This window comes from Leucopleurus acutus (genome assembly GCF_964270905.1).
Source record: "Leucopleurus acutus genome assembly, chromosome: 11".
In the NCBI taxonomy this organism is placed as follows: domain Eukaryota; kingdom Metazoa; phylum Chordata; class Mammalia; order Artiodactyla; family Delphinidae; genus Leucopleurus; species Leucopleurus acutus.
Window position 1 is genome coordinate 38,133,926 of NC_139152.1, and position 27,277 is coordinate 38,161,202.

Genomic DNA, 27,277 nt, shown 5'->3' on the forward strand with positions numbered 1-27,277 from the left:
AATTGTCAAGGGGGAAACAAAACTTCATTTGCTAGATTACCCAGATGTGTAGATTAGTATGTTTACCAAGGTAAGAATCATTCCCATCCCCTTCCCAGCTGAGAACAGTCGCCAGAGAATATCTCTGCACAGAGTGGGATGCGGTGCCAGCGAGGCCATGGGCTGCAGAAGCTCGGCTGCCAGGTGATCAGAGCTGCCTCAAATATTGGGCATCCTCTGGTCCAGCAAGGGTGCGCGCCCTGTGACTCTCATATGATTATCCCTATGTGCTATGTTAACCAAAATAGGCAAATTATTTATGAAACCATTTTTTTTCTGTAAAGCAAAATAAATATATACAATTCAAGATTCTTTTCTTTTCTAAAAAGGTACAGATATTATAAGCTGAACATCAGTAGGAAAATTATGTCAGAATCTGGATGTGTAATAAATAAACATGACGGATGATCATGTTTTCCAAGTTCTAAGAGACGATGACATCACAGAAAAGAGAGTTAGGAGAGTGAAAAATAACTGATTGGGAAAAGTACTGGAAAATATGATTGCGTGCAATTTGGAACAAAAGAAATCCATAATCCTTAAAATTGATCCCCAATCTTGGAGGGACATGAACCATGATAGAAACAGGTCTCTGTTTTGTTACCAAAGTGTTATTCCATTGTGTATCTTGTAAATTTCTGTTTGCTTCTGTAAACTTGCAAAGGATGCGATGAGGGCTTGCTGATGAGTGGTAACTTGACCGTTTCCTTCTCCATCTGGTCTCAGTGGCCCTCATCACCACTTGATGAGCAGGCCCAGTCGTAGATAACCAAGGGAATGCTGACCAGGGAAAACACCACCCCCAGACCCAAGAAAAGGGCAGCCTGGAGTGACAGAAAGGCAACGGTTATTTTCAGGGAAGCAAACATTTCCCACACATACCAGGGAAAAAACAGATATGCTTTTCCCGCTCTTTTTGAGTCCCTCTGTATTTGGAGTTTGTTACAACTATTGCCGAACTGTGAGAATCTTTCTAAAACTGTGTGCATCTGATTCTCCAGGGATGGGAAACTAAGAAAAACCAGCTATCAGAACCATCCTCTGCATTCTGTCCTTTGACTTCACAGTCACCTCAGAGTGAATCTGTTCTACAGCTGACGGTATCCTCACAGCTTCTTTCAGACTAAGACGACAACCGAAAAAAAGAATGGGCTTAGAAAACATACAGGTCGTTTCATTACTCTTTACCAACCAACCTAGGTTATCGCTGGCAGGCAAACATTTCTGTTTGAAAAAGTATTAAAAGGATATCAAAAAGAAAAGTAGATTTGATAGAGTGAACATAGGAAATGGGTGTCCAAAACAAAGTTATTTCAAGGGTTGATGAAGGCCACAGGGGGCAGGTTCCTAACTCCAGAATCTGGAGAACTCGAGATTATAAACTGCTTGGCCTTGAGAGTTTCCAATGAGAGCTGAAATTCAGGGAGAAGGATGAAGCAACATGAGAGCCAGGGGGGCTGGACTAGAGTCTGGATGGGGAGACAGAGGTAAGGGAAGGGGAGAAGGTGAAGGGTGGCATTGGGAGGGTTGCACACAGGCTCACCGTCACCGGTCTGGTGTAACTCCCACTGGGTCCCCAGATGGACTGGATCCCTTGTCTAATGCTAGTTGGTAGATCCTCCTAGCAGTTTTGAAACGGGAGCAGGGTTGGAGAGGCCCAGAGAATTCACGGGCAGTAGGTCTCCATCATTGTCAAACTTAATCTTAGTTTACGTTACTGCTGTGCCAGGGTGACTGCTCTTCCTCTCTGTCCTCATGAAGTCCCCACTGGTCAGCTCTAGAAGGACTGAGGATTTATGGCTTTAGGGATAATCCTGTTGGGGAAGCAGATGCTCTACCAGCATCAACGCTGCTTCTCCTCCATGCACAGCGATGATCCCCCATGCCTATGTCTCTCATCCGGGTCTGTTGACTCAGGTAACATGTGGATTGGAGTGCTTACACTATCTGGGAGGGCGGCTGAGAAGCCTTCTCCGAAGCCAAACATAATGGTGCTCCAGAAGGTACTCATGTAGCAGCCACTTCACCCCTGCTTCCCTCACTGTCTCCAAGTGCACCACCTTCAAGATGCCCTTGAACTTCACCAGACCTGGAAACAAGAATCCCAATATAGAAAGGTAGTTTCTGAATCCAGGTCTGCTGCTCCAAAGCATTTCTGTCAAATCATAAAAAAGACTCTTTACACTAACTCAGCCATTTAAAGTAAGGCATTGCAGGTTCCCTGGGCTGTAGCATGGAGTTACAGGACTAGGAATTGTACCAAAACAGCAGACTGCATAAAATCTTTGAGCCCCTTTCCACTTCAGGTCTTGCTAAAGACAAGGCATTACCCTACAGAGACACAGGATGATAAACGTCTAATCTTTCAGTTGGCCCTGCCCTCGCAGAGCAAAATAAGGCACAAAAGAGCAAAACCTGAAAATATTTTGAGGGAATGGAGAAAATTCTGATATTTTAAATTTCCCAAATGGGCGAACACTAGGACTGCTGCCTACTTTTGAGATCCCTAAAAGTAGTATTAGTTGGTGGAGATGGACTATGTATTTGATATATTTCAGTGAAAAACTAATCAGAAAAATGAGAGTGGCTGGCATGAGACGTACCCAAATTCGTTGAGCTCCTTTATCTCCATCTTGGCTTGTGATTTTTAAATAAAGAGACGAAGGAAGGATGAAAATAAGCATATTAGCAGACGTAACTCCTGAAAAATGAGGAAAAACAAAGTTTGAGGTTGTTATCGTGAAACTTCAGGTTTCTAAACAGCTATTGTAAATAGAATAAGCAGAAAGTCAGAAAGTCGTACCTACGACTCCAAAAATATCCTTCATGGAGGGTATGAAGATCACCAACAAGTTGATAATAACCAGCAGTATGAAGGTCACGAAGACATGACGACATAAATTAAACTTTGTTTTCTTAGCCAGTTCAAATAAAGAAGAACGAACCTGCAGGAAAAGAAAACAAAAAATTCCGTAATGCCCACAGCACGCTGCCTTTCACATTTCTCGGCAGTGACTGAAAGATTGGTGCACAGGCATTTGGGACATGTTTTGCCATGCCTAGTGAGTTTATAGATAGCTTTAACAGTTTGGGAAGCAGGGGGGCTTGACTTAAGATGGGAAGTCTTTTTCTTTACGAATAAAACAGGGGGATCGTTTCTGTTTTATCTATGACTGAGTGTTCTTTTATGGTTCTTCTATATTCCCCTGTCACGGATGACTGGGATTCAAACAGTCTATCTACATTTCTCTGTAAAGAAGAGGGACAGATAAATTAGAACGAAGATTCATTCCATCAGAAGGTTACCCTAACTCACTGATCCCACTTTTTTTGCAAAGAGCTTTGGGATCCTTTCTTGATGCAGTTTCAATGATGCAGGAGAGTTCCCTGCAGCAGGCTTGCTCTGCAAGGAGACCTCAGCTTTTCTCAAGTTGCACTGAGGCCTTTTACTCACCGTGAAAAATAACACCGGCACCGTGAGGATGACAGCGACAATGACAGCCAGCCGCACGGTCAGGATGAGGATGTCATCTTTACTCTGATACTTGTGGAGGAGGTCCGAATGCACGTTTTCTAAAACGAGGGAAACGTAAGAGGGTGTTAAAACAAGACAAAGGCACATCACGGAATGATGGGTTTTCTGAGCCACAAAGAATTTGTAAACTAAAGGGCAAGGAAAGCAAGGTTCTGGGTATCGAAGTGTCTATTCACAATTTATAAAGTTGAAAAGAAAAATCCCCTGTGTGAGATGGGCACCACCTGTCCACACGTACCTGTAGCAAAAAGGAATGTACAGTAATCACTAGAAGAAGTTATACCAAGTGGGGAGCTTAACTTACACTACACTAAACCTAAGAGTAAGTTGGGGGTAGAAATACCACACGGTTGAAGCACAAAGCCCTTCTTCGTCTAGCTTCTCCCCGACTTGGTGCCACTCATCAAACAACACAGAATAGCCTCACTCTCGCTAAGTGGACTGCAGGCCCCACGGGGCCACTTTCAAACTCTCCTCTTATAACTCAATGTCCAAGCAGCAGAGGTACCCATGGAACTTCACCATGGTGAAGTTCATCATTCTTCTCTTCCAGGTATGTTTTCCTCATAAAAAAAGTACTTAGCTTATACACCACTTTGAACTTTTTCTCAACTCTGAACTTCAGGAAGTGTCATTTCAAAGAGAACCAAAGCTAGAATGGCAGCCACTGAGAGCAAGAATGCTCACTCGTGTCTTTTTTATCAATGACTTTTGAGCAGTTAGTTGTGATTTAGGGATGCTCATGAGAAGAGGTGAGCTCAAGGTCCTTCTACTCTGCCATCTTATCTCCAACTGGAAAACGCTCACTCCTTTGACGAAAGATAGTTTCCCTCCCCTCTCAAGGTTCAGGGTGTGGAATTCCAATTCTAGTCAGGGCCAGAGATGGGTCTCAATTTTAGAAAAAGGGCCCTAGGATATAATAAAAATCTCCTTAGTTCTAACTTCCTTGATTCAAAATTCATAACCGTCTAAAAATAGCTGAGTTTTTTCTTTGACCTAAGAGTATGAAAGGGTTTGGTATTCTATTCTATGTGGGAAAAAAATGGATTTGCCAAGAAAAATCATAGCTTAAACAAGGTTGCAGTGAGACCATTCAACTAACATTAGGTACTCTCTCTCTCTCTCCCTCCCTTTACCCACCCTAATCCCTACAACTCTGCAGGAAACTTAAGAACACCATCTTTATGCAGAAATTAAATGTGGTATTTATGGACTCACTAGACAATGCTATTCTCTATCGCTTGTGAGAATGTTAATAAGGGAATTCCCTGGCAGTCCAGTGGTTAGGACTTGGTGCTCCCCTTCCTCTCTAGGATGAATTGATCATCTCTAGATGTGTTTAAATTTTGAGACATGTGTGTTTATGAAAAAATGCCCCCAAGAAATATTATTTAATAGAGAATGTGAAATTTATGTATTTAAATTTATATTAGGTCCCAAATTATAATGATAACGAAAGATGTTAAATAAAGCTGCAGGATGCTTGGAATAGAAGAAGATGAAGAAGTAGTAAAAGAAGGTAAACTATTCATACAGGGTCAATAAAAGATACAAACGAAACCTTGTTCTTTTTCAGATTCCATTTCTTTCAACTTTCTATGTCACTGCTTCAAATCGTTGCAAGGCTCCACCTGCAGCTGAAGGATCAGGTGCTTTATTTTTATTTATTTATTTATTTTTGCGGTACGCGGGCCTCTCACCGTTGTGGCCTCTCCCGTCGCGGAGCACAGGCTCCGGACGCGCAGGCTCAGCGGCCATGGCTCACTGGGCCCAGCCGCTCCGCGGCACGTGAGATCTTCCCGGACCGGGGCACGAACCCACGTCCCCTGCATCGGCAGGCGGACTCTCAACCACTGCGCCACCAGGGAAGCCCCAGGTGCTTCATTTTTAATTAATGCAGAGTGTCATGAGTGTAGCACTCTACTCTTTCTCACTTTCAAAATCTGTCTCTCTTTTCTATTAATGGAATCTGACCCAGTTCTCAACAGCAATTAGGAAAGCCTTCTCTGATTATAGTTTTAAACTTTCCTCAGTAAAGGTGGCGTGCTTATAAAATGCAATTTCTTTTAAGGACAGTATTAGGAGAAAAAATTACAGTATATTGTTTCAGTAATTATTCTATTGTGCAGTCTGCATGAATATGGAAAGGAACCACTGCCATTTGCTTTAAGTAGAGGAAAAGGTCACCAAGTCAATGGACAGATTTGTTGCTTTTTGGGCTATCATATTAAAAGTTATTTTGATATTGATTTTTACTAATTTACTTACTAATACCTATATTTATGTACTGACAGAAGGTACTTACCATAGAATGTCAAGTAGCCAAAAATGGCAGTCAAGAAATACATAACAAACATGGCGAAAAAGGAGATATTTGAAACCATCTGCATCTTTTTCTGTGATCGACTAAAAACAAAGATAAAGGAATTTGAAAAATTAAAAACCACATTACTGAATGTAAGCACCAGTGTTAACACTGAAGAATAGAACTTAACCTTCTATCAGGCTGGGGCTGACCTGACCACCTGAAATTACCCCCAGCAAATATGCCAGTTTATAATAACTTCTTTTACACCAAATGGGTATTGTGAGAGAGACAGCCAGGTAATGAACAATCCCTTGAATGTTCTTCCCCATTCTTTTGAAAGAATATCGAGTTCTCATCTGTAGAGCAAAGAGTATTTTTTAACGTTTGTTTGATAGATACTATCTCTACACTCAGCATGCACAGGAAAAAGGCAGAATAAATTCCAAAGCTGTTCTCTCACCTCGGGGCAGAGCTACAACTTGACCTCGGTGTTCAGTTGCTAAAGCTGCTATTTAAGTTCCGGTTTTCCCACTGAATAGCCCCAGGGAAGCCTGTTTGTCTCCAGAGCAATGAGTGCCTAAGAGCTCACAGCTGGGATAATGAAGGGCTCTCTCTTTCTCTCTTAGGTCAAGTTTACTCTGGGAGTTTGCATGAACCTCTAAGTTTCTTTAACTGCCCAAACAATTAATCCACAAGACTTGTACCCAACAGTCGACCACCAACAGTCACAACATTTGAGTGTGTCGTAAAAGGGAGTATGGAAAACGAGAAAAATTGAGAAGTACCCATGTGAGGAAATTACAAACTAAAAGCTGAACTATTAAATTTAAAAGATGCCAAAGACGTATTTAAACACCCTAAATATAAGGTCATAAAGTAAGCCTGATGAACACATAGATAGGTAGATGTAAATACCGATACTTCAAAGTTTACTCATATATCAATTAAATATGAAAGAGGAAGACTAATGAGTGAATTCAATGCTAAATAACATCATCTTTATTTTTGTTTCAAAATGGAAACAGATAGCTATATTGTATGTCTTTCTGAGTTTAAGACTATACCATGATGCCTACTTCAAGAAACAAGAAAAATCTCAAATAAACAATCTAACCTGACACCTAGAGGAGCTAGAAAAAGAAGAACAAACAAAGTCCAAAGGAAGGAAACAAAGATCAGAGTGGAAATAAATGAAAGAGAAACTAAAAAGACAATAGAAAAGATCGATGAAACTAAGAGCCGATTCTTTGAAAAGATAAAGAAAAATGACAAGCCTTTAGCTAGACTCACTAAGAAGAAAAGACAGAAGGCCCTGATAAATAAAATCAGAAACAAAAGAGGATAAATAACAATGGATACCACAGAAATACAAAGGATTACAAGAGAATATTATGAAAGCTATATGCCAAAAAATTGGGCAACCTAGAAGAAATGGACAAATGCTTAGAATCTCATAACCTTCCAAGATTGAGTCATAAAGAAACAGAAAATCTGAATAGACTGATCACTAGTACAGAGATTGAAACAGTAATCAAAAACCTCCCAAAAAACAAGTCTCCAGGACCAGAGGGCTTCCCTGGTGAATTCTACCAAACATTTAAAGAAGATTTAATACCTATCCTTCTCACACTCTTCCAAAATTTTGAAGAGGAGGGAATGCCTCCTAACATTTTATGAGGTCAACATCACCATGATACCAAAACACACAATGTCTGAGAAATAGTTTCGTTGATTTCTTATACCAAAACACACAAAAAAATTGCTGGCCAATATCTCTGATGAACATAGATGCAAAAAATCCTCAACAAAATACTAGCAAACTGAATACAACAATACATCAAAAGGATCATACACTGTGATCAAGTGGAATTTATTCCAGGGATGCAAGGATAGTTCAACATTCTCAAATCAATCAATGTGATATATATACCACATTAACAAAATACCCACTTACGATAAAAACTCAATGAAGTGGGTACAGAAGGAACCTACCTCAACATAATAAAGGCCATATATGACCAACCCACAGCTAACATCATTCTCAATGATGAAAAACTGGAAGTTATCTCTCTAAAATGAGGAAGAGGACAAGTGTGCCCACTCTCACCACTCTTATTCAACCTAGTATCGAAAGTCCTAGCCAGAGCAATTAGGGAAGAAAACGAAATAAAAGGCATCCAAATTGGAAAGCTGTCCCTATTTGCAGGTGACACGATTTTAAATACTGAAAACCCTGGAGACTCCACCAAAAAACTATTAGAAATAATAAACAAGTGCAGTAAAGTTGCAGGGCACAAAGTCAACATACAAAAATCTGCCATGTTTCTGTATGCTAAAGATGAGCTAGCAGAAAGAGAAATTAAGAAAACAATCCATTTACAGTTGCAACAAAAAGAATAAAATACCTAGGAATAAAACTAACCAAGGAGGTAGCTACAGAGAATAGAGTAGTGGTTACCAGAGGGGAAGGGGCTGGGGGAGGACAAAATGCATAAAGGGGATCAACTGTACGGTGATGGATGGAAACTAAATTTTTGGTGGTGAGCAGGATGTAATGTATACAGAAGGAGAAATATTAGGTTGTACACATGAAACCTATATAAGTTGTAAACCAGTTACCTCAAAAAAAGACACTATGCCATGATGACTATTTTTATGTGGAAAGTCTGACAACAATAGGCTAAAAAGAGAACCCATGAGGGAATTTCTAAGCCGGGCTTTCGTTTTCTCTAACAGCAATCAAAAACAAATCCATATAATCATTGTAATCGTTTGAAATGAACAACAATATTCTTTTGTCCAGTTTGTGGTCTTAACATAAATTTCTTCCTGCCTGATTTACCAGCCTTTTCCAAGTCAACGAAAAGGCAAATCAGATGCAGTGTATTTAGTGGCTCACAGATGGGTATGAAGATTATTATTATCCACTTGCAAAATAATCATAAGTAACATAAAGCAACACAAATACTTGAACTCTCTTGAGTAATATAGCATTTGAAAAACCAAATCAACAAGAAAAAGCCCACAGAGTAAGCCGCTTTATACATTTATGGCCAAAATATACTGTAGGTTAGTGATTTTTCTTGCTTGAGAATGGCAGAAAGTAAATGTTGAAGCTGGGTGATGAGTCAGCGGGGATTCATCATGTGAGTCCATTTATTTTAAATACAGTACTTGCCTATTAATGAGGGGCCCTAAAATGATTCAGTTTGCAAAAAAATTAAACACATCTCTTACTCTTTAAGCTCGCTGTAAATTGGCAGGACAGACGGGTGGCAGACGAATGCGAATGCAATTGTTGGTAAAGCGTACACGGTCTATTTGAAAGAAAAAATATAAATGTTATGGAAAGGCATTTTTACCATAAAAACTGTACAGCTCCAGTATTTCTGAGTCGTCTTTTCATCTGACAGCCCTTCAGAATCCCTGGATTATTTGGTTATTAGGAGAGCTTTGGTATCGAAATAGGAGCAGCTTCTCTAAGAGAGCTTATCTAGCTTGAGACATTAGGCACTTGGCAGACAGGGGTCCTAGAGCTGGGCTCACCCACAGTGTATTTTACAACCTCCAGGCACTGCGTCACCCCGTACTTATGTGGCGCTAGCCGGTTACACAGCACTTTCCTACATTATTTCACTGAATCCCCACAGCAACCCTGAGGCAGACCAGTGCTGTTCTCCTGACTCCCTCCAAGACAGGCTAGGCAACACGCCCAGAACTTCCACCTCCGTTTTACTGCTCTTTGCACTATACAGGGCGCATCAATCAGCCTTAAATATGGCATCTAAAAGGAAAGTTACTTTCTAAAAAGAAAATCACTTCACTGCTTTGGCTGTATCCTTGAGAGTTAAAAGACGGCGAGAGAGAGAGAACGAGCTAAATTCGTTTTCTTCGATAAGGTTTTTTAAAACTCCCAAATTCAATATAGTAACTTCTTATGCAAAAAGAAGTTGGCAGAGAAGGAGGGAAAAGTAACATTTCTCATGCTCTAATTTTGCCCAAGCACTGTACCAGGCACATTCTAACAAAACCCTGTAAGATACAGAATAGAATAGTTATTTTACAAATGGGGTTGATAATTTGCCTGAGGATTCAAATCCAAGCCTGACTGGTTCCATAGTCCATCATTTCCCAATATGTCGTATGAACGTTCCTTAAGTGCCAATTTGTGGTGGCGTCTGTATTTCAACTGTACTTGCTGGGGAAGTCTGAGGTGTTCCTTTCTGTCACCACAAGATAAGAAGCAGTGGGCTAAGGATGTTAGTTATTAATCTGTTTTTAAAGATCTACAAGGAATAACAGAGCTGAGACAATTATCCAGAAAGAGGTTTTCACAGGGAATACTTAAGGCTGTCCTACACATAAACTGGGTAAAAGGGAGGATGAAATATACAATTTGTATATTTCTCCAAGGTCCCTAAATGGATTGTGGCAGTTGGAAGCAGTGATACAGTGTTCTTTTGAGAACAAACACATCAAAGACAGTTTAATCAAAAGAAGTCTGAGAAATACAAATGCCCTTAGTAGAAACACTCGTTTTTCTATTTAAAGGATAAGAAACTTACCTTTGAATTGAAGGTAACATATTTTGGCGTACACATGCCAGCATTTGTTGAATTAGCACTTATTGTTGAATTTAGCTCTGAAACAATGCAGGGAATTTGAAATTTCTTGTATATAACCTAGTATTAAAAAATAAAGGAGAAACAATCAGACGTTATCACATAAAGCCAAATAATGCATAATTATTACATAGCATCATATTACAGCAAAACCAAGCCAACCATTTCAATCGGCACTTACCACAATTAGGAAAAAAACCATACAGCTCAAGGAAAATCCACTAGTATAGCCAAGGTAGCCTAAAAAAAAAAGTTTAAAGAATTATTATGATTTCATCCATCACCTCTTTCAATGCATTCTTTCAAGCATAGTTTGGGGTTCCAATAGTATTCATACATGCTAGTATTAATACAAGATTATTTGATAGTGCTACCTTACTTGGCAAAAATGGTGACTTGAAATTAAAACATTATAGCATTGTGTTTTGATTCCAGTTCTTCCTGACACACTAGACAGAGAACACAGATTCCCAGAATCCAGGGGAAAAGACCTTCCCAAATTTGGCCATAGGTCTCTGTCGCTGTACTCGGATGGATTCCTATGGCCAAATCCCATTTACTCCTTGATCCATTCAATAATTCTTGATTATGCACATACTGTATAAACACTGAATATACGCAGAGGAGAGGAAGTGCTTTCTAGGGAGAAACTGAACACCTGAGGATCTCCACCTTGCTCCCCTTGGAATGCCTGGGAGATCTCCAAGCACCATAACCTCCAGAAAGGCAGAGTTCAGTGGTCTCTGGGGGCTGCACTATTCTCACCCCTGGGGGAGAAGAGCCCTTCTCCACTAGCACTGAAAAGAGCTACATGTATATACACAGAAAAGCTTAAACACAGACTCAGAAACCAGATAATTAAGTAGCTTAAAAAAAAATCTACTTATAGGTCTCACAGAACAGCTACAGAGGCTTGGTATTTTTCATACAAAACAAAAAATTATGGTTAGCAATCATTTTGGGAAGAACGTTAAATGTCTGCCTTGAATGAGCCCAGAATTAAAGGAAATGCATTTCAGAGGCTTTGGACTGGACGGCAGTCTGGCTGCATTATTCCACACACGAAATGTCCATAACATCAGGGACCCTGGTCTCCAAATACACACACACAAAAATGTCAAAACCAAATGGATATGACTTAGTGATTATCTACCACTTTTGACTTTTTGCTTCTCTCTCTCCCTTCAATGAAGCAAATAATTGAGACCGGTTAGACTCTGATAATTTTAAGAGTGATTCATAATACTTTGGGGTAAAATATAAGCAACTTTCTGTCTTGATATCAGATGTGAAATTCTGCTCATCTAAATAATCAGAGTATGTAAGACCTTGTATGAGGAGAATTCCATTTCCTGGACTTTGTGCTTTTGGACAGAGCACTGTCTGTTGCTGGTCCCAGGACCTCCCTTCTTCCCTCCACAGCTTAGTAGAGGGATTGCTTAGGAAGTCACATACCAACCAGTGTTTTTATCCCATGTTAAAGTCAAGCCTGATTAATACTTGTAATTTATCACTCATTTAATCTTTACCCTACAAGTGCAAGCAGAGGGCAAAGTTGTTCGTTTTTATTAGGTTTCTGATTCACCTGGGTACTGCAGAGACTATGAGAAAAGCAAGCTCTTACCTAAGTTCTTCAAGAGACACAGAGGGAGAATTATGCCAAAGGTAACTACCACCACCAGAAGGCGGCCATCCACGTACCAGGCTCTGAAAGGCATGTAAGCAGTTAGGTCACATTTTCTTAGAAAGTGACTTTTCTTTCCTCACACATAAAATTTCACAGTATTTAAACTTTGTTAACTATTACTAATGTTTACCATTAACTTTTATCATTATTCAGGTTTTATCCAACCACTTGGACCCAACCACTAGTCACTGACTATCATCTCTCTCCCCAGGCAGCAGAAGAAGAGACACTGCTTCCCCCCTCACTCCCACTGGCTAAGCATGCCTTTCCTCTGAATTATTTACGTCGTTTCAAAGCTGAATGCACACATTACGTTCTGTCAGATTACAACTTCTCTTCTCAATTATTTAAAGAGAAAGTTCCTTTCTGTTTTGCTTGGCTAATATCATCGCAAAACAAGTCACCACAGGTAGCCATTGCTTTCTCCCTAATCCCTTGTATTTGACCTTGAATCCTGATGAAAGAACACTAGGAACTCTGGTTTCTATGATCCTCCCTTGAAAGAAAACAGAGAAACTAAGACTGACAAGAACTGTTAAACAAGAGGTAGTCAAAACACAGGATGCACTAAACGCAGCTGCAACGTTTTCCAAGGTTAGCTGCATCTTTAATGAGGCTGGCTCACGTCAGTTCTGCTCCCCAAATGCTCTGTCCCTTCTTTAAGGAAGAGACTCGGGTCTTAATCTTGCTTGTTCCACTTCTGTGTCAAAAATACTCCACATCTGTTCTATTTCATAGAAACTGGATGTAGATTTCAAGCTCTTGGGAAATTGCAGCACCTAGCGTTTACAGCATGACTGATGAATCTACCTTTTAAATGCTCAGATTCAAATGGCTCTGCCTGCTTCCTTCATTTATATACCCCCAGAAACAACAAACCAAGAAAAAACAGCCTAGGGAAAACTTTGTTTCTGCAGTCGTCATAAAAGAAAAACGTTAGTTAGCCCACATTTCAATTAAAAGCATTTTAGTTATCTCGCAAACAACGGTCTATAACTTACGAAAATGTCTCTTCCTTTCCCATTAGAAACTTTATGGCAGAGGGTAGTTCATTTTTTACTATGAAGAGGTAGCTCAGCATCGCTAGAGGAAAATGAGAACATTTTTAGAAAGAGGATACTGAGGCTCACGTTGCAAGCTATATAAAAGGTCACCAGCCTGTTCCTAGACTAACCTTCAATAAGACACAAAGACAGCTGTAGACACTGTCCCAGTATCCTTGGTTGTTAAGCGACTACCGTGCCTGCTGGACTTTCCAAGCGCCATTTTAGCAATGAGAAGGATACTGCTTGAATTACGTTAAAATGCATGTGGCCACCCAACCACCGGGATTAGAAAGAAATAATAATGTTCACAACATTAATGTATAGAAAAACACGATCTTTTTACCTCCAGTGTTCTGTAGGGAGGTGGCCCCAAAGATGACAAGTTTCCCTGTGGTGCCAAAGACCTGTTCTCCCAGCTTTTCGTAAACCATGCAGCCTGTTTAAAAACCACAGTTGAGAACAGAAGAAATGACAGAGTTCCCTATGTTAAAAATAGCCAAGATTTCATCACTCTATTGACGAGTCCCCAAGTTATTGTGTCTTTATCAAAAATCACACAAATAGCCTTCTTGGCTTTGCAAGGGTTAAGGCATTCTCATGACAAAACAACCCCTTGACATTTTTGAATGTCAGACATGACCACGATTTTTTTCTTTTTCAGGTTGGCGACAAAAGCACCGCAAATAAACGATGAGGCCATAAGACTTATTTGTTTTACTGTCTCAAAAGTCTCCCTGCTTTACTGGGGGGGAAGTTCCCACTCTGATCTTATTCTCAGGTCTGGTGTGTATCATTAAAATAAAAATTTGATTTAAAAATAAAAATCCTGATGCTTGGGAAGAAAAGTTCCTTTTGAATGAATCACCTGAACTGATTAGGCTAACAAGGAATTATCTTAGTAATATTCCAACAATGCCTCATGGGTCCTAAATACAGTAACAAGCTTAGAAACGTGTAATAACCACGACATCAGAATTCTGACCTTTGATAAAATTTAGTTCAGGGATTTGCAACTCACAAAAGAGGGAAGCAGATAACTCTGTCAAGAGAATAATTTGGCCATAGCAAAATTCTAAAGTGTTCAACCGGCTCATCTCAATAAATACTACAATGTTAAACCATTCATTTAAGAAAATGGGTTTATACTTCTTTGTAACAGTTCAGCTCACGTTTTTCAAAAGGTTCACAGGAAGCAATATGAGTCAGACCACAATTAAACTTTTGTTTATTCTCTCATAAGACTGGTGTTTAACCTAGACAATGGTTAGATCTGCAGTTTATTAGAAAATGTTCCAGTTAAATGGAGTCATCTACCTACAGTAATAGTCGGCCAATGTGGTTTTAGCTAGAGTAAAAGTCAAAGTATTACACACATAATCCAGTGTCCCAGGAACAGAAAATAAACACTTCAGGTATTACGCTGCCCAGAGAACCTGAAGTCTTTTCACAGCACACTCACTCCCACGTTGCATTGGGAATCACGTTTTCTCCTTGGAATATGCACGAAAGGGAATGAAAGCTCTGTTTACTTTTGAAACCTTGGAGGCTGTCATATAAAAACATGGGGTCCTTGGTCTGATTTTATAAAGACCTAAGGAAAAAGCCGAGGCCTTTAAAATGAAGTCATCTTAAACTAGAAAAGCAGGTGTAGTTGAGGGTTCTCTTTAAATGGCAATGTTATTCGCCCATTGCTCATAACAAGTTAACTTATATGTTGCTCTATCTACTCCTCTAGGTAAATTCCTCTACAGGTCTTCCAGTGACGACAGGTCAAAGTACTGTGTTTCTTTAATAATCAAGTTGCTGAACAGGGAGAGTATCATTTGCTCACAGTATCACCATGAGAATCAATGACCCTGGCTTTACAAAACTAGACGTGCCATCAGCTTACCTGTTTCCTTTGAACAGATCAACAGAAGGTTGATTGAATATATGGACAGCAGTGTTACTGAAGTCAGAAGTACCCTAAAGCAAAGAAAATAAGTCTTGTGATAACTATGAAGAACACAGACCCTGACCTCACATTGCATTGGGTTGGCCAAAAAGTTCGTTCAGGTTTTGCGTAACACGTCACGGAAAAACCCGAATGAACTTTTTGGCCAAACCAACAGAAAGGCCAAGGCTGATTTAGATGTTACACGGTTAACGCTATTCATTGACAGGATCCAGATACTGGAACCTATTAGTCACACCCTCCTTAACATCCTCAATAAAAAACGTTCTACCAGGTAAAGAACTGCTCATTAGAATGTAACTCCAAGAATTCAAATGCTTTGTAATCCTAAGCGTAAACAGAAATAGCTTTCTGGGATCATTTCAGTTGAGGCCACTTTAAAACAACATTGTGAAAGAAAGCTTTTGTGGCCTATGGTGCACTTGCTGTGACACCCCCGTGAGGAAGTGTGAGAGAGGGGCGTGAGGGTGGGAGTGGGGTGAGTGGGGATGTTGAGGGAAAGGCTTTCAGTGACCCTTAGGTCCAGGACCACGTGACTGTGGGCACCTTGCTTGATGTCTCCCATCCCTCGCCTATAACAGAAGGCCAAACGGTGTCTAGGTTCTTTTCACCTAATTACTTTATGGCTATCTTTGAATCTATACATTAGACCACTGAGATAATTCACTTTTTTTTGCACCCGGTTTCTCTTAAAATAATAATAAGTTTCCCTCTCTTAACGGATGGGAAAAGTTTGACAACCAAGCGGAATGAGAAGACTTTGTTGAACGACAAACTCATGTTTTTGTTTTAGTACATCTGGCTCATTATCAAACCTTCCTCGAGAAAAAGCACAGTTAGCATGATGTGGGAGATGGCATAGATTATTTCTGAATCGTTTGGTTAAAACAGACCTAAGAATTGCAAATAAAGCTTATTTATTTAAAGAACTAAATTCCAGTCCCCTAGATAAGACCGCTCACTTCCTGATGTAGGGAAATATGTCCCAGGAACAATGCATTACTGCAATTGATTCCATGTTTGAGTAATTAAGGCAATTCTTTTTCTAGCAAGTACTGCTGAGCGGTGCTTGGCGCCTTGTGCAATTCTCTCTGCGTGGGCCTCTTCCCAGCCCTTCCCCCACTCCGCACACCTGCTGAACCACTGCTCAGATGTCACCTCCTCAGGTACCTTCCCTTGCCCCAGGCAGAAACACTGCTTCTTAGCTTTCTCTCGTCTCGCGGCATTTTGTTTCTCCTCCGTTTCAACCATGCGGAAATAAACGGGGGAGTACAGACAGCCAAGGGCAGAGCAGACGGACTGCCAGAGACTGGCCAGAAACCATAAAAGAGTGACAGGGCTTGGCAGAAGTAAAACAAACACTGGGAGAAAGAATGGAAAGTCTATGGGAGGAAGAATGGAAAATCTAACACTTCAGGTGAAAGTCCAACTGACCGGCTAATAAAGGGGAATTTAGGTTAAGATATGATTGTAAAGAAGTACATTCGGACATATATTGACTCAGATCCCTGAGTAAGAGGGTGAATAAGAGGGTAAGTCCCTTATTACCTATTCTGGTTAAGGGACACGAAAAACGGAGAGCAAGCATTTATTAAGCAATCCAGCAGTTTTGAGATCTGTAATGAAACACGATTTGCTACGCTCTGCCGGAGAGTAAGAGACAGGACACATCTGTGGTATGATTTTTCTTCATCTTATAAGATAATATTTATGTTAAGGAAGCATGCCTTGAGTTTCACTCAGAGTTCACTCATGTTGATACTGAACCCTAAGTGGCAACTTCCACAAGAGCCTGTGACGGGCCACAGAGGATTTCTGTGGCACAGAGAAGATCCTGGGCTACCAACTGGGGATAGAATGGATGCAATTTGAGGATTAGCCATGGGCTCTTCTGAAGTGACCCTGTCCTCTGTTGAATTGACTCTCCTGGGACTGACCTGGGGAGGAGAGGACATATTACCACTGGGCCCCAGGCTAATGAGTAAAGAGTATGACCTTTCGAAATATGTACATTGTAGGAGGGATAATTACTAACATCTACCTAATGGGTAACCAAAGGCCCTCAGCCAGGGAGAACTGGGTCCTCAGTAGCAAAAGAAACATTCTACGGAAACATCTGTTCCCCCAGCTGGTAGCCCTGGGACCACATGTTCTTGCACATAGCGGCTCTGAGCCATTCTTTTGGGTGGACTTCTCTGTAGATATGCTCAGCTGGCCTGTGGCCTTCGGCAAAAGAGAAAGGATTTCTTCATAAACTCGTTTCACCTCTTTTTCTTTTCCAAGTGGGAGAAAAGTGTTGATCGGGGAAGATTTTAGCAGGGAGCTCACCTATCTTCTTCCCCAAACTTAACAACAGCAGAATGAGATCCTTCCACAGCGATGACAAGCCCCTTGCTCTCATGTCTGAGAGACATCACACCGCACCCCCGGCCAAACGACCCATAGTAAGTCTGACAGCCAATCCCTGGAGACCCTTTTCTCCATCCCTCCCAACATATAGACCTTCCCTTCCAAGACTGAAGACTAATATAAAGCAAAAACCTTTTTCTCTCAGGTCACTAAAAGGTGACTTCTGTATGTAAAACTCTATCACTGCTTTAGCCTATAACAGAATCTAGCATTAATGGAATTAAAATTTAGAAAAGTATATCTCCCTATTTAGATTCTTGGAAAGAAGCAATAAAATATCGAATTGGTTATCACAGATCCTAGAATAGTTTAAGAGGATCCAGTCGGAGCTGACATCTGAAAGAAAGAGCAGGGAGAATGACTCGTGAGACTAAGGACTTATTGGAACATTTCTTCTATCTTGAGCATGACTGTGCCCCTATTTACACAAGTAAATATTTGTACATATAGTTTGGTTTCCTGGAGGAGAAACATAAGCTGGTATTCCTGTGCTAAGAGGAACAGAAGTGATTCCTTTTTTTTCATTTCATCTGGGTATCATGTTAGCTTTCACACAGCTAACCATGGACCAAAAGTTTCCATATGGTTGGGGCAAAAGCTGCTCGCTGAAAAAGGCATGTTTCAATGGGAACCAAACCTCAACAACAGGCAACTGAGTTGTCAAGGTATTAATAGTTCAGACTGATGTTCAGCCTTGAAGAGAAGGGGACCTAGAACATATGACGGAACACGGGCCCTGGGGAAGCAGTGGCGGGAGAGTCAGTCTCGCGAAGAACGTGTTCAGGGATTTTGAGAACCCTCATGTGTCAGCGATACTTTGAAAAACGTGGTGCAGGGACATTCCAGTAGATTTCGTGTCCCCTGAGAAGAAAGAGGCTGGTTAGGAAACAGAATTCTAGACTCCTGGACTGGGGAGAGACCTTCAGAGACTACCCTGCCCAGCTTTTCAGGCAGGATGGGAAACCTCTATGCTCTGTGCCCACACATAGGCATCCAGGTCTGCAAAGTCTTCTGTCAGGGGACACATATGCAACCCACCCTGCTTCTGGAAAGTGCTGTGCACTGGAACTGAGGCTGAGCTGAAACTTCTGCTGTTGTGTTTATCTTGGGTCCCTATTTTACCCTCTGGACCTACTTGAATCTACTTGAAATCTAACCCCTCCTCCACCTAAAGGTCCATCTGACGGTGCTCATTTTAAGATGGCGCTCTTTGACTTGAACTTCTCCAGTACTTTCAGCTGTTCATCCTGTGATGGAGTGTTCAGCTGTTTACAGCTCAGTCGTGGTCCAGTTTCTCATCCATCCTTTCTAACGGCTGTGAGCCTAGAAAAGCAGGATGCTCTCACATTAGTTTTGATCCAGACCGTGCAAAGCACAGTCAGATTATTAATTTGAGTTGGACATCCTGCTTTTTTTTTTTTTAATTCTTCTTATTAGTAATGTTGAGCATCTTTTCATGTGCCTCTTGGCCATCTGTATGTCTTTTTTTTTTGCTTTAATTTTTTTATACAGCAGGTTAGTTATCTATTAGTTATTACTTTTCTATTTTATACATATTAGTGTATATATGTCAATCCCAATCTCCCAATTCATTCCACCCCACTCCCCTACCCCTGCTTTCCCCACTTGGTGTCCATATGTTTGTTCTCTACATCTGTGTCTCTATTTCTGCCTTGCGAACTGGTTCATCTGTACCGTTTTTCTAGATTCCACATATATGCGTTAATATACGATATTTATTTTTCTCTTTCTGACTTATTTCACTCTGTATGACAGCCTCTATGTCCATCCACGTCTCTACAAATGACCCAAGTTCGTTCCTTTTTATGGCTGAGTAATATTCCATTGTATATATGTATCATATCTTCTTTATCCATTCGTCTGTTGATGGGCATTTAGGTTGCTTCCATGATGTGGCTACTGTAAATAGTGCTGCAGTGAACACTGGGGTGCATGTGTCTTTTTTTTTTTTTTTTTTTTTGTGGTACGCGGGCCTCTCACTGTTGTGACCTCTCCCATTGAGGAACACAGGCTCCGGACGCGCAGGCTCAGCGGCCATGGCTCACGGGCCCAGCCGCTCCACGGCATGTGGGATCCTCCCGGACCGGGGCATGAACCCGCGTCCCCTGCATCGGCAGGCGGACTCTCAACCACTGCGCCACCAGGGAAGTCCTGCATGTGTCTTTTTGAATTATGGTTTTCTCTGGGTATATGCCCAGGAGTCATCCTGCTTCTTTTAAGGCAAACTATTTTGGTTTTCATTTTTATGGAAGCAAGTCACACTTTTCATTCTTGTTGAGCTTCTGGGGGAACTGCTGTTAGGCCAGTCTTCCTGGTTCCATCCTGTGCACTTCTTTTTTTTTTAAGCCAAGTATAAGGCTCTGCACTTATTTTCATTACCTTTTATCTTTCCAGTCTTGTGATATTTTTAAAATTGTTATCCTTTTTCCTTATGTATCAACTACCTCATCCAGCTTCCCATCTTGAGTCTGCCTTCATCCAAGTCACTGGTTCTTTCTGAACGGAACAAGCCCATCTGGAAAATGGCCCACTGTCCGGCCAACTGCTCCAGCCAGACATCTGGAGGTCATCCCTGACTTCTCATCTACTCACTCATCGCTCATCTCTAATTCACTGGCAAATGTCCTATCATTTCCGCCTCTAAAATATATCCCAAATCCATACGCTTCTTTTTTTCCCATCTCCACAGCCACTACTCTAATCCAAGCCACTGTCATCTTTAATTTCTGGGCAACTGTGATAACCTGTTTCCCTTTTCTTGACCCCTCTGATCCATCCTCCATCCAGCAGCCAGAGGTATCTTTTTGTTCTATTGCTTTATTATGTTTCTTCACCACTAGACTGTAGGACAGGCCACGATGGTTTAATTCACAGTCATGGCCTGTCCTACTTACCTGTTTGCTTCCAATACCAAACACAGCACATAGCGGACTCTTGGCTAAGTATAAGTGAATTTACAAAGATTAGAATCTCATTTGTAAGCCACGTGAGATGCCAAATATCTTGCTAAAATCAAGGTACACTCTGCTTAAGCCGGTTTGGTGACCTACCAGTTCACTCTTTCTTTTTTTTTCTGGAAAAGAATTTATTTTTATTGAATTTTTAACTTTAATTAAATTAATTTATTTATACAGCAGGTTCTTATTATACCAGTTCACTCTTATCTCAAAAGATGAAGTTAGGGTAGCACGACTATTTAGGAAAACCTTATTTGCCCCCAGGGAGCAGTATTTTCTGCAGTAATTGCATGTAAATAAGCTATTTAATAATCTGCTCTAGAATAATGTTTGGGATACACTTTTTACTACTTTTGAAAGCTGGGATGAAATTGGCCAATTTCCAGTCCTCTGGCAATACTCCATTATTTTTCTTTTTTAATTCATATGCTTTTTTAAAAAAATTATTTATTTATTTTTGGCTGAGTTTGGGTCTTCATTGCTGCGTGCGGGCTTTCTCTAGTTGCAGTGAGTGGAGGCTACTCTTTGTTGCGGTGTGAGGGCTTCTCACTGCAGCGGCTTCTCCTGTTGTAGAGCATGTGCTCTAGGTGCACGGGCTTCAGTAGTTGTGGCTCACAGGCTCTAGAGTGCAGGCTCAGTAGTTGTGGTCCACGGGCTTAGTTGCTCCGCGGCATGTGGGATCTTCCCGGACCAGGGCTTGAACCCGTGTCCCCTGCATTGGCAGGCAGATTGTTAACCACTGTGCCACCAGGGAAGTCCCTCCATGATTTCTTAAATATTCCTAGATATTTTTACTCTATTTGCTGCAAGAAAATTTTGACTCACACATTAAAACAATGAACATCTAAACATCTATCTTAAAAACATTTATCTGTCATTGTTTTGAATCATATTGATAGGACTATGATTCTTGTTCTTCTATAATTTACCCAAAGATTATATGGATAATGTTATAAAAAATTTCATTTTTTAAAGTATTTTATGCTAATGAAATGGAAAGCTGTGACAATAAATGGAACCAACACACTTAAGGCGACTGAAATGTTCTATGCCATGGTTGTGGTGGTGATTCCACAACTCTATTTGGGTAAACTCATCAAATCTTATCCTTTAAATGGGGAAATTTTATAAATTATATCTCAAAAAAAAAAAAAAAGACAAAAGAAAAAAACCCAACCTCCCAGCACTTTAAGGGAGATGAGACTATCTTTTAACAGCCCAGCTATATAACGAGAAATCATACGACATCCTTCAACCGAGCGTCAGAGTCCTTGAAAGAGGTGAAGATGAAGCAGCCGTCACTGCTGCGGATCCAGAAATAGCTCAGATGGGGGTGTTCAAGGCTGCCACGCAGGTGAGGGCTTTCAGCTCTTCCAGGACCCGCTCCTCTCAAAAAAGAGAGAACCCTTACCAACCCTCCCAGCATGACTCCTCCTGTTCTCTCCTTTGCCAGAGTTCAAGGCAGCGATTCTCAAATTTCAATGTGTATATACGTATCTCCTTAGGATCTTGTTAAAATGAAGACTGTCATTCTGTAGGTCTGGGATGGGACCTGAGGTTCTGTTGGTGCTCGCAGGCAGTGTTGATGCTGCTGGTCCATGGACCGGCCTGGAGCAGGCGGGATGGGAAGCTGCCAGCTCTGGTCCCCCGGCATATCCATCTCAGTGTTTCTGTTTCTCACAACCTCCGAACCAGCGCCACCACACTGCCCGCCACGCTGCCTGCAGGTATCCAGCGTAAATACCTGCGACACAGATCCCACCGCTGTCCAGGTGAGACTGCACTGAAGGGAAGCATTTACAGCTGAACCATTACCATTCCTGTGAGTCCCTGACCGGTGCTCAGTGTGAGAGCGAGTCCTGTCTGCTTCCTTTGGTCGACTTCCTAAGGGTAGTAGAGCATTACTTACCTCACCAGGATATATATTTTTAAAGTATTTTCAACTCCACACTCTTCCCCACACTGCCATGTCTTTCCTTCCAAAAGGGACCCGAGGCTCACCACACTATATAATCCTTCCTCTTCTAAACGTGGCTGAAAGTATAAAAGTTTTTTCTTTTTAATAATGTCCAGAGATGCTTGTTTTATTTCTTACCAGCTGACCGCATTTCAGGCTGGTGACATCAAGTAACAGTTTAATTACCAACTAATTTTGTACCTCTGAACTACAAATCAACAATACAACTCAGCAAGGAGCAATGGGGTCAACGTCTAACTGGGAGGGGCTGGGTTTTCCAAATAAATGGTCTTGGTTGACAGGGTGCCATGGGTGGAGCCACAAGGGCAAGGCCTGAGATGGTTTGGGAGACCCTGACACCTGGTTGAGATAGGCTGAAACCCTGTGAATCCCTAGGCCAAGCCCTCCATCCCAAATCCTAAGAGCACAGCTATAATCTTCGTTTTTGTGGTCAGTTCAGCCCAAACGAGGAGCTGAGCTGGGCCTAGCAAAGTGGATCTGGGGCCTACTTTTAGCTGATCTGTCTTCCACCTGCACTCCCAACCTTAGGGCACAGCTCTTTCTGCAGGTTCTTAGGAAAAAGCCAGGCTTCTGTTCATTTCTTGTCTCTTTTTAGTTCTGCTTTGAGAAGAAAATGGAACATCGGTAACCAAGGGTGGGCACAGGCATCTCAGCAGAGCTCCAGTGGCCCCGGAGCCCACAGCAGGGATGAGTCAGGTCTACGCTGGTGAGGGGTGCTCCTCTAGGAACACAGGGCCACTGCATCCTCCTGGGAGAAGGTCCAAGGGGAAGAATTCATTAATAACATTCCAAGCTAGTAGGAGCTGTTCATCTGAGAAGGCAGAAACTGGGAGAGGGTCAAGATCAAAGAAGAGGGCTTCCCTGGTGGCGCAGTGGTTAAGAATCCGCCTGCCAATGCAGGGGGCATGGGTTTGAGCCCTGGTCCGGGAAGATCCCCCATGCCGCGGAGCAACGAAGCCCGTGCGCCACAACTACTGAGCCTGCACTCTAGAGCCTGCGAGCCACAACTACTGAGCCCACATACCACAACTACTGAAGCCTGCGCGCCTAGAGCCGGTGTTCCGATTCAAGAGAAGCCACTGCAATGAGAAGCCTGTGCACCACAATGAAGAGTAGCCCGCGCTCACCGCAACTAGAGAAAGCCCGCACGCAGCAACAAAGACCCAACTCGGCCATAAATAAATACATAAATTAATTAATTTAAAAAAAATCAAAGAAGAAAGAGCTAGAAAGGAGGGATGAGCAATTCGTTCTTATCACATGGGAGGCACTCCATCCAAGTAAGCAATTACTACATGAATTGTTACTGTAGTTCCTCTTCTTTTTCTCACCAGAAAATTACACAACTTTCCTTTGAGTTCTGGAGATCCCCTGCCCAAGAACCGACTGACAAGCTAGTGTTTTTCTCTGAGACCAAGACAGACCAAGTCATTTAGGAAAGGCTGGTCTCAGCAGCATCTCTACGCTGAGGCTTCACGTGGCCGCGGCTCCCACCATGCTCAGCCTGTGCTCACGGGTGTCTCTGAGCCATAGGGCTCTGCAGATGCGTGCTGGCACCCGAGGCAGGGCCGGAGCACCCATGCTCCGCCCCTTGGTGCCCACAAAACCCTTCTTGAATTGAAAAGCATCCTAACGTTCTAATGTTCTTTAATCATGCAAGTACCTTTGTTTCTCTATTCTTTGATATCCTCAGTGCCTGGGAGAGTGTCTGGCACATAAAATGTACCAATAAATATTTGATGAATAAATGAATTATTTGATTAAAAAATATAAAACCTTTACCATCCTCATGATTAGAAGAGCCCACATAAAAACTACCTTGCTGGACGAAAAGTGGTCTTTGTTGCTCGTCCTGCTTTTATCTAACATCATCTCCCAGCAAACCACAGCCCCTCACTCCTAAACTCGCAGACATAGATGCTCATCACCTGCAAGAAAATGTAAATCCCCAGGACAAGGGAACTGGACAAATGGTAGGAAACATTCTGTTTTCTGGCCAATCATCTTTCTCCAGTCCTTCCCTGGGGTGCGGGTCTCTCCCAAGCTCTCTTCTACCTCCTTCCTTTCTTCCACATTTCCAGGCTGTCTCTGCCCTCCTGCACTTTCCTCCCCACTTTCTCATTCACCTCTGATCTCCACTCACTCTGCTGCTCTTCCATTCCACCCCCATTCTTCCTATGAGAAATATCTCTATGAAGTGAATAAAGATTTAGAAACACTGCTGAAGAGAGTGCCAGTGGGGGATGAGGGAAGGGCTGGAGAGCTCACCGAGGATGAAGTTCAAGTGTCACCCATCTGTACGATGAGAGAGCTCAGATTCAGGGCTTTTCTGGGCCAGTGTGACAGAGCACCAGTGGAGGAAGGGAATTTCAGGTGTGGGGAAGACCTGAAGGGGTTTAAGTGAAGGACTGTGGCATCTAAGCTGGACAGGGAAGGAAGCACAGAGGTCCTCAATGACATTTAAGGCCAGGCACAGTGGGAGTATCCAAGGGGGGAGCCCTTGGAGGGAAGTAGAGGAGGCTGCAGTCCGAAGCAGGGTGTTTGGAAGGTACGTGCAGGTAGGTGGTGCAGCCTTGTTCCTGTGGGGTGCCAGTGGGAGAGGCTTACATGGAGAGGAAAGGGCACACAGAGAAAGTTTATTTAACAAGAGCTTAGATGGAAGAAGACACGTCTGAAAATTAGGAGAGGGGGACAAGCTGTTCTGAGACTCTAATTCATGAGGAAGTTATAAATATTTTGACAAATTCAAAATTATATTTTACATACAAATGTACTCCTAGAGCTTTCATTTACTTCAATGAGAATTCAGTATAATTAATAAAACACTTTATTGATCACCACTAATAATAAATTTAAGCGTATTCACTATGTTGGGCCCACACTAAGCACTTTTTACAATATTTTACTTATGAGTAGCACTATTACTATCTACCTTACAGATAAGGACACTGAAGTTCAGAGAGATTGAGTATTTTGTCCAAGGTCACAAAGTGAGCATCAGAGCCCTCAAACCCTGGTAGTCTGACTCGAGTCCTTACCCACCATGCTCTATTGTCTGCCAAAGTCAAATGTGCACGGAAGGATGCCAGTGTAAAAAGCAAGACCCAAGCAGAAGACAAAAAACTTAGAGTAAAATATATCAAAATGTTAACAGAGCTTGTTTTAACAGTAAGACTTTGGGTGATTTCTTGATACTTTATTTTACGCATTTTCAAAACGGTCTTTAATGATTATATAACTTTTGCAATAACACTATTAAAATGAAAAATAAAGGAAACTTTCAAATGAAAAGTATTGTTATTCCAAACCCTTTTTGGGGTGTGTGCATTTGTTTAAGCCCCAAGCTCATTAATATAGTCCCTATTTCATTTAAGGAGCTCAAGAAATGCTTATGGAAAGGAGCAGAAACATCCAATTATTCAGACCCAAAGTAGACTTCTTAGTCACTACATCCTAATTAAATTTCAACATTCTGAGGGTCAGAGGACCAGCACACTAGGATCTAGTAGCATGTGATTATTTGTAATATTTACAAATTGAACTAGAGAATGAAAGGGATGGTTTTTAAAGGCTGGGCAGGGAACAGGTGAGGATCAATTATTTGTATAATTCCATTTCTTTCCGTGTAGGCAAATCGAACTTCTGTGCTGCAAAATTTCTCTTAAACTAGCCTCACTATTGATTAGATACTTTGTTTTGTCTGAGGAAAGGAATATGCATCGCTGGTGACCAAACCAAATAATATCTAATACAATCCTAAAGAGAAAGAAGTGTTTAAAAGAGATTTGCGGAGAGAAATAGAATTTATCAGTTTAGTTGATGCTTTGAGAAGTTAAGAAAGTTAGGAGGAGGGCTGAGTTTAAATGAGGAAGCTGTACCAGCAAGAAAGAAAACCAGATGCCACCACCACTTCCTGTTTTTACCTACAGTCCTTGGTAGAAGGCTATCGGTTTTGTGGGCACTCCATTTATAACTCTAGACACCGTTTCCTTCCTCTTCTTCCATTCCACAAGGATCACTAGTTTCTCTTCTCCTCAAACCTAGATCCTTACCTTTCAAAACGATGCCCCCTTTATCACACTCTAAAGTTGTGACTCCTGAGTGACAAGAATTCCATATAACCGTTAGGTAAAGGAACATGCTGTGCTTGGTTGGGCATTTTGGACTTCCATTCCAGTAGGAATGATGGATTACGGGCTCCATTCACACTTTGCAACTCTGTTTCCATGGTAACAACGCACATTTAAGGAGAGATGGGAGAGTTAAGAGGAATACACCTTCGTTGCCCTCCCTTCCCCCATCCCACGCCCAACTGGTGTCATCCTGGGTAAGTTACTCAGCCTCTGTGAATCTTAGCTTCTTTATCTGTAAAATGGGGATGATAAATAGGATTGTTATAAAGATTCCATGAAACAATGTATACTTTATAACTACCTTCTTTTTTTAACCCTTTAAAAAAGTAAAAGCCATACAAACAGAGGCTGCAGGGGGCCTTGGTTTTTGGGCTATAGTCTGCCGACCCTGATACAGATGTAGATCATTAATACCATGTGCCTGATGAAAGGTGAAGCGTGTGGCCATAGAACAAAGCAAAACTAACTGGCCCACATCAGGGCAGTTTTCTAATCTACTAAACCAACTACCACTCTATGAGTAAGAAAAGTTCAAGCTACTCTGGAAAGTCCAAATTTCTGGACTATTTGGATCAACTGTGCAGATAC

The 27,277-nt window shown here is 41.6% G+C and overlaps 1 protein-coding gene across 1 annotated transcript in view; it reads right to left on the minus strand.

The window, feature by feature from the left end:
• Positions 1-548: 548 nt before the first annotated feature.
• The window catches only part of SLC38A1 (solute carrier family 38 member 1), a 68,157-nt gene continuing 41,428 nt past the window's right edge, over positions 549-27,277 (minus strand). Inside the window, exons 5-16 of the mRNA XM_082850806.1 lie at positions 15,129-15,202; positions 13,581-13,673; positions 13,193-13,274; positions 12,129-12,211; positions 10,686-10,744; positions 10,448-10,564; positions 9,120-9,199; positions 5,880-5,980; positions 3,494-3,612; positions 2,843-2,984; positions 2,643-2,740; positions 549-863 (exon numbers count right to left, since the gene is read on the minus strand). Of these exons, the coding sequence (XP_082706932.1) occupies positions 762-863; positions 2,643-2,740; positions 2,843-2,984; positions 3,494-3,612; positions 5,880-5,980; positions 9,120-9,199; positions 10,448-10,564; positions 10,686-10,744; positions 12,129-12,211; positions 13,193-13,274; positions 13,581-13,673; positions 15,129-15,202 (1,150 nt within the window). The 3' untranslated portion in view covers positions 549-761. The remainder of the gene's footprint in view (positions 864-2,642; positions 2,741-2,842; positions 2,985-3,493; positions 3,613-5,879; positions 5,981-9,119; positions 9,200-10,447; positions 10,565-10,685; positions 10,745-12,128; positions 12,212-13,192; positions 13,275-13,580; positions 13,674-15,128; positions 15,203-27,277) is intronic.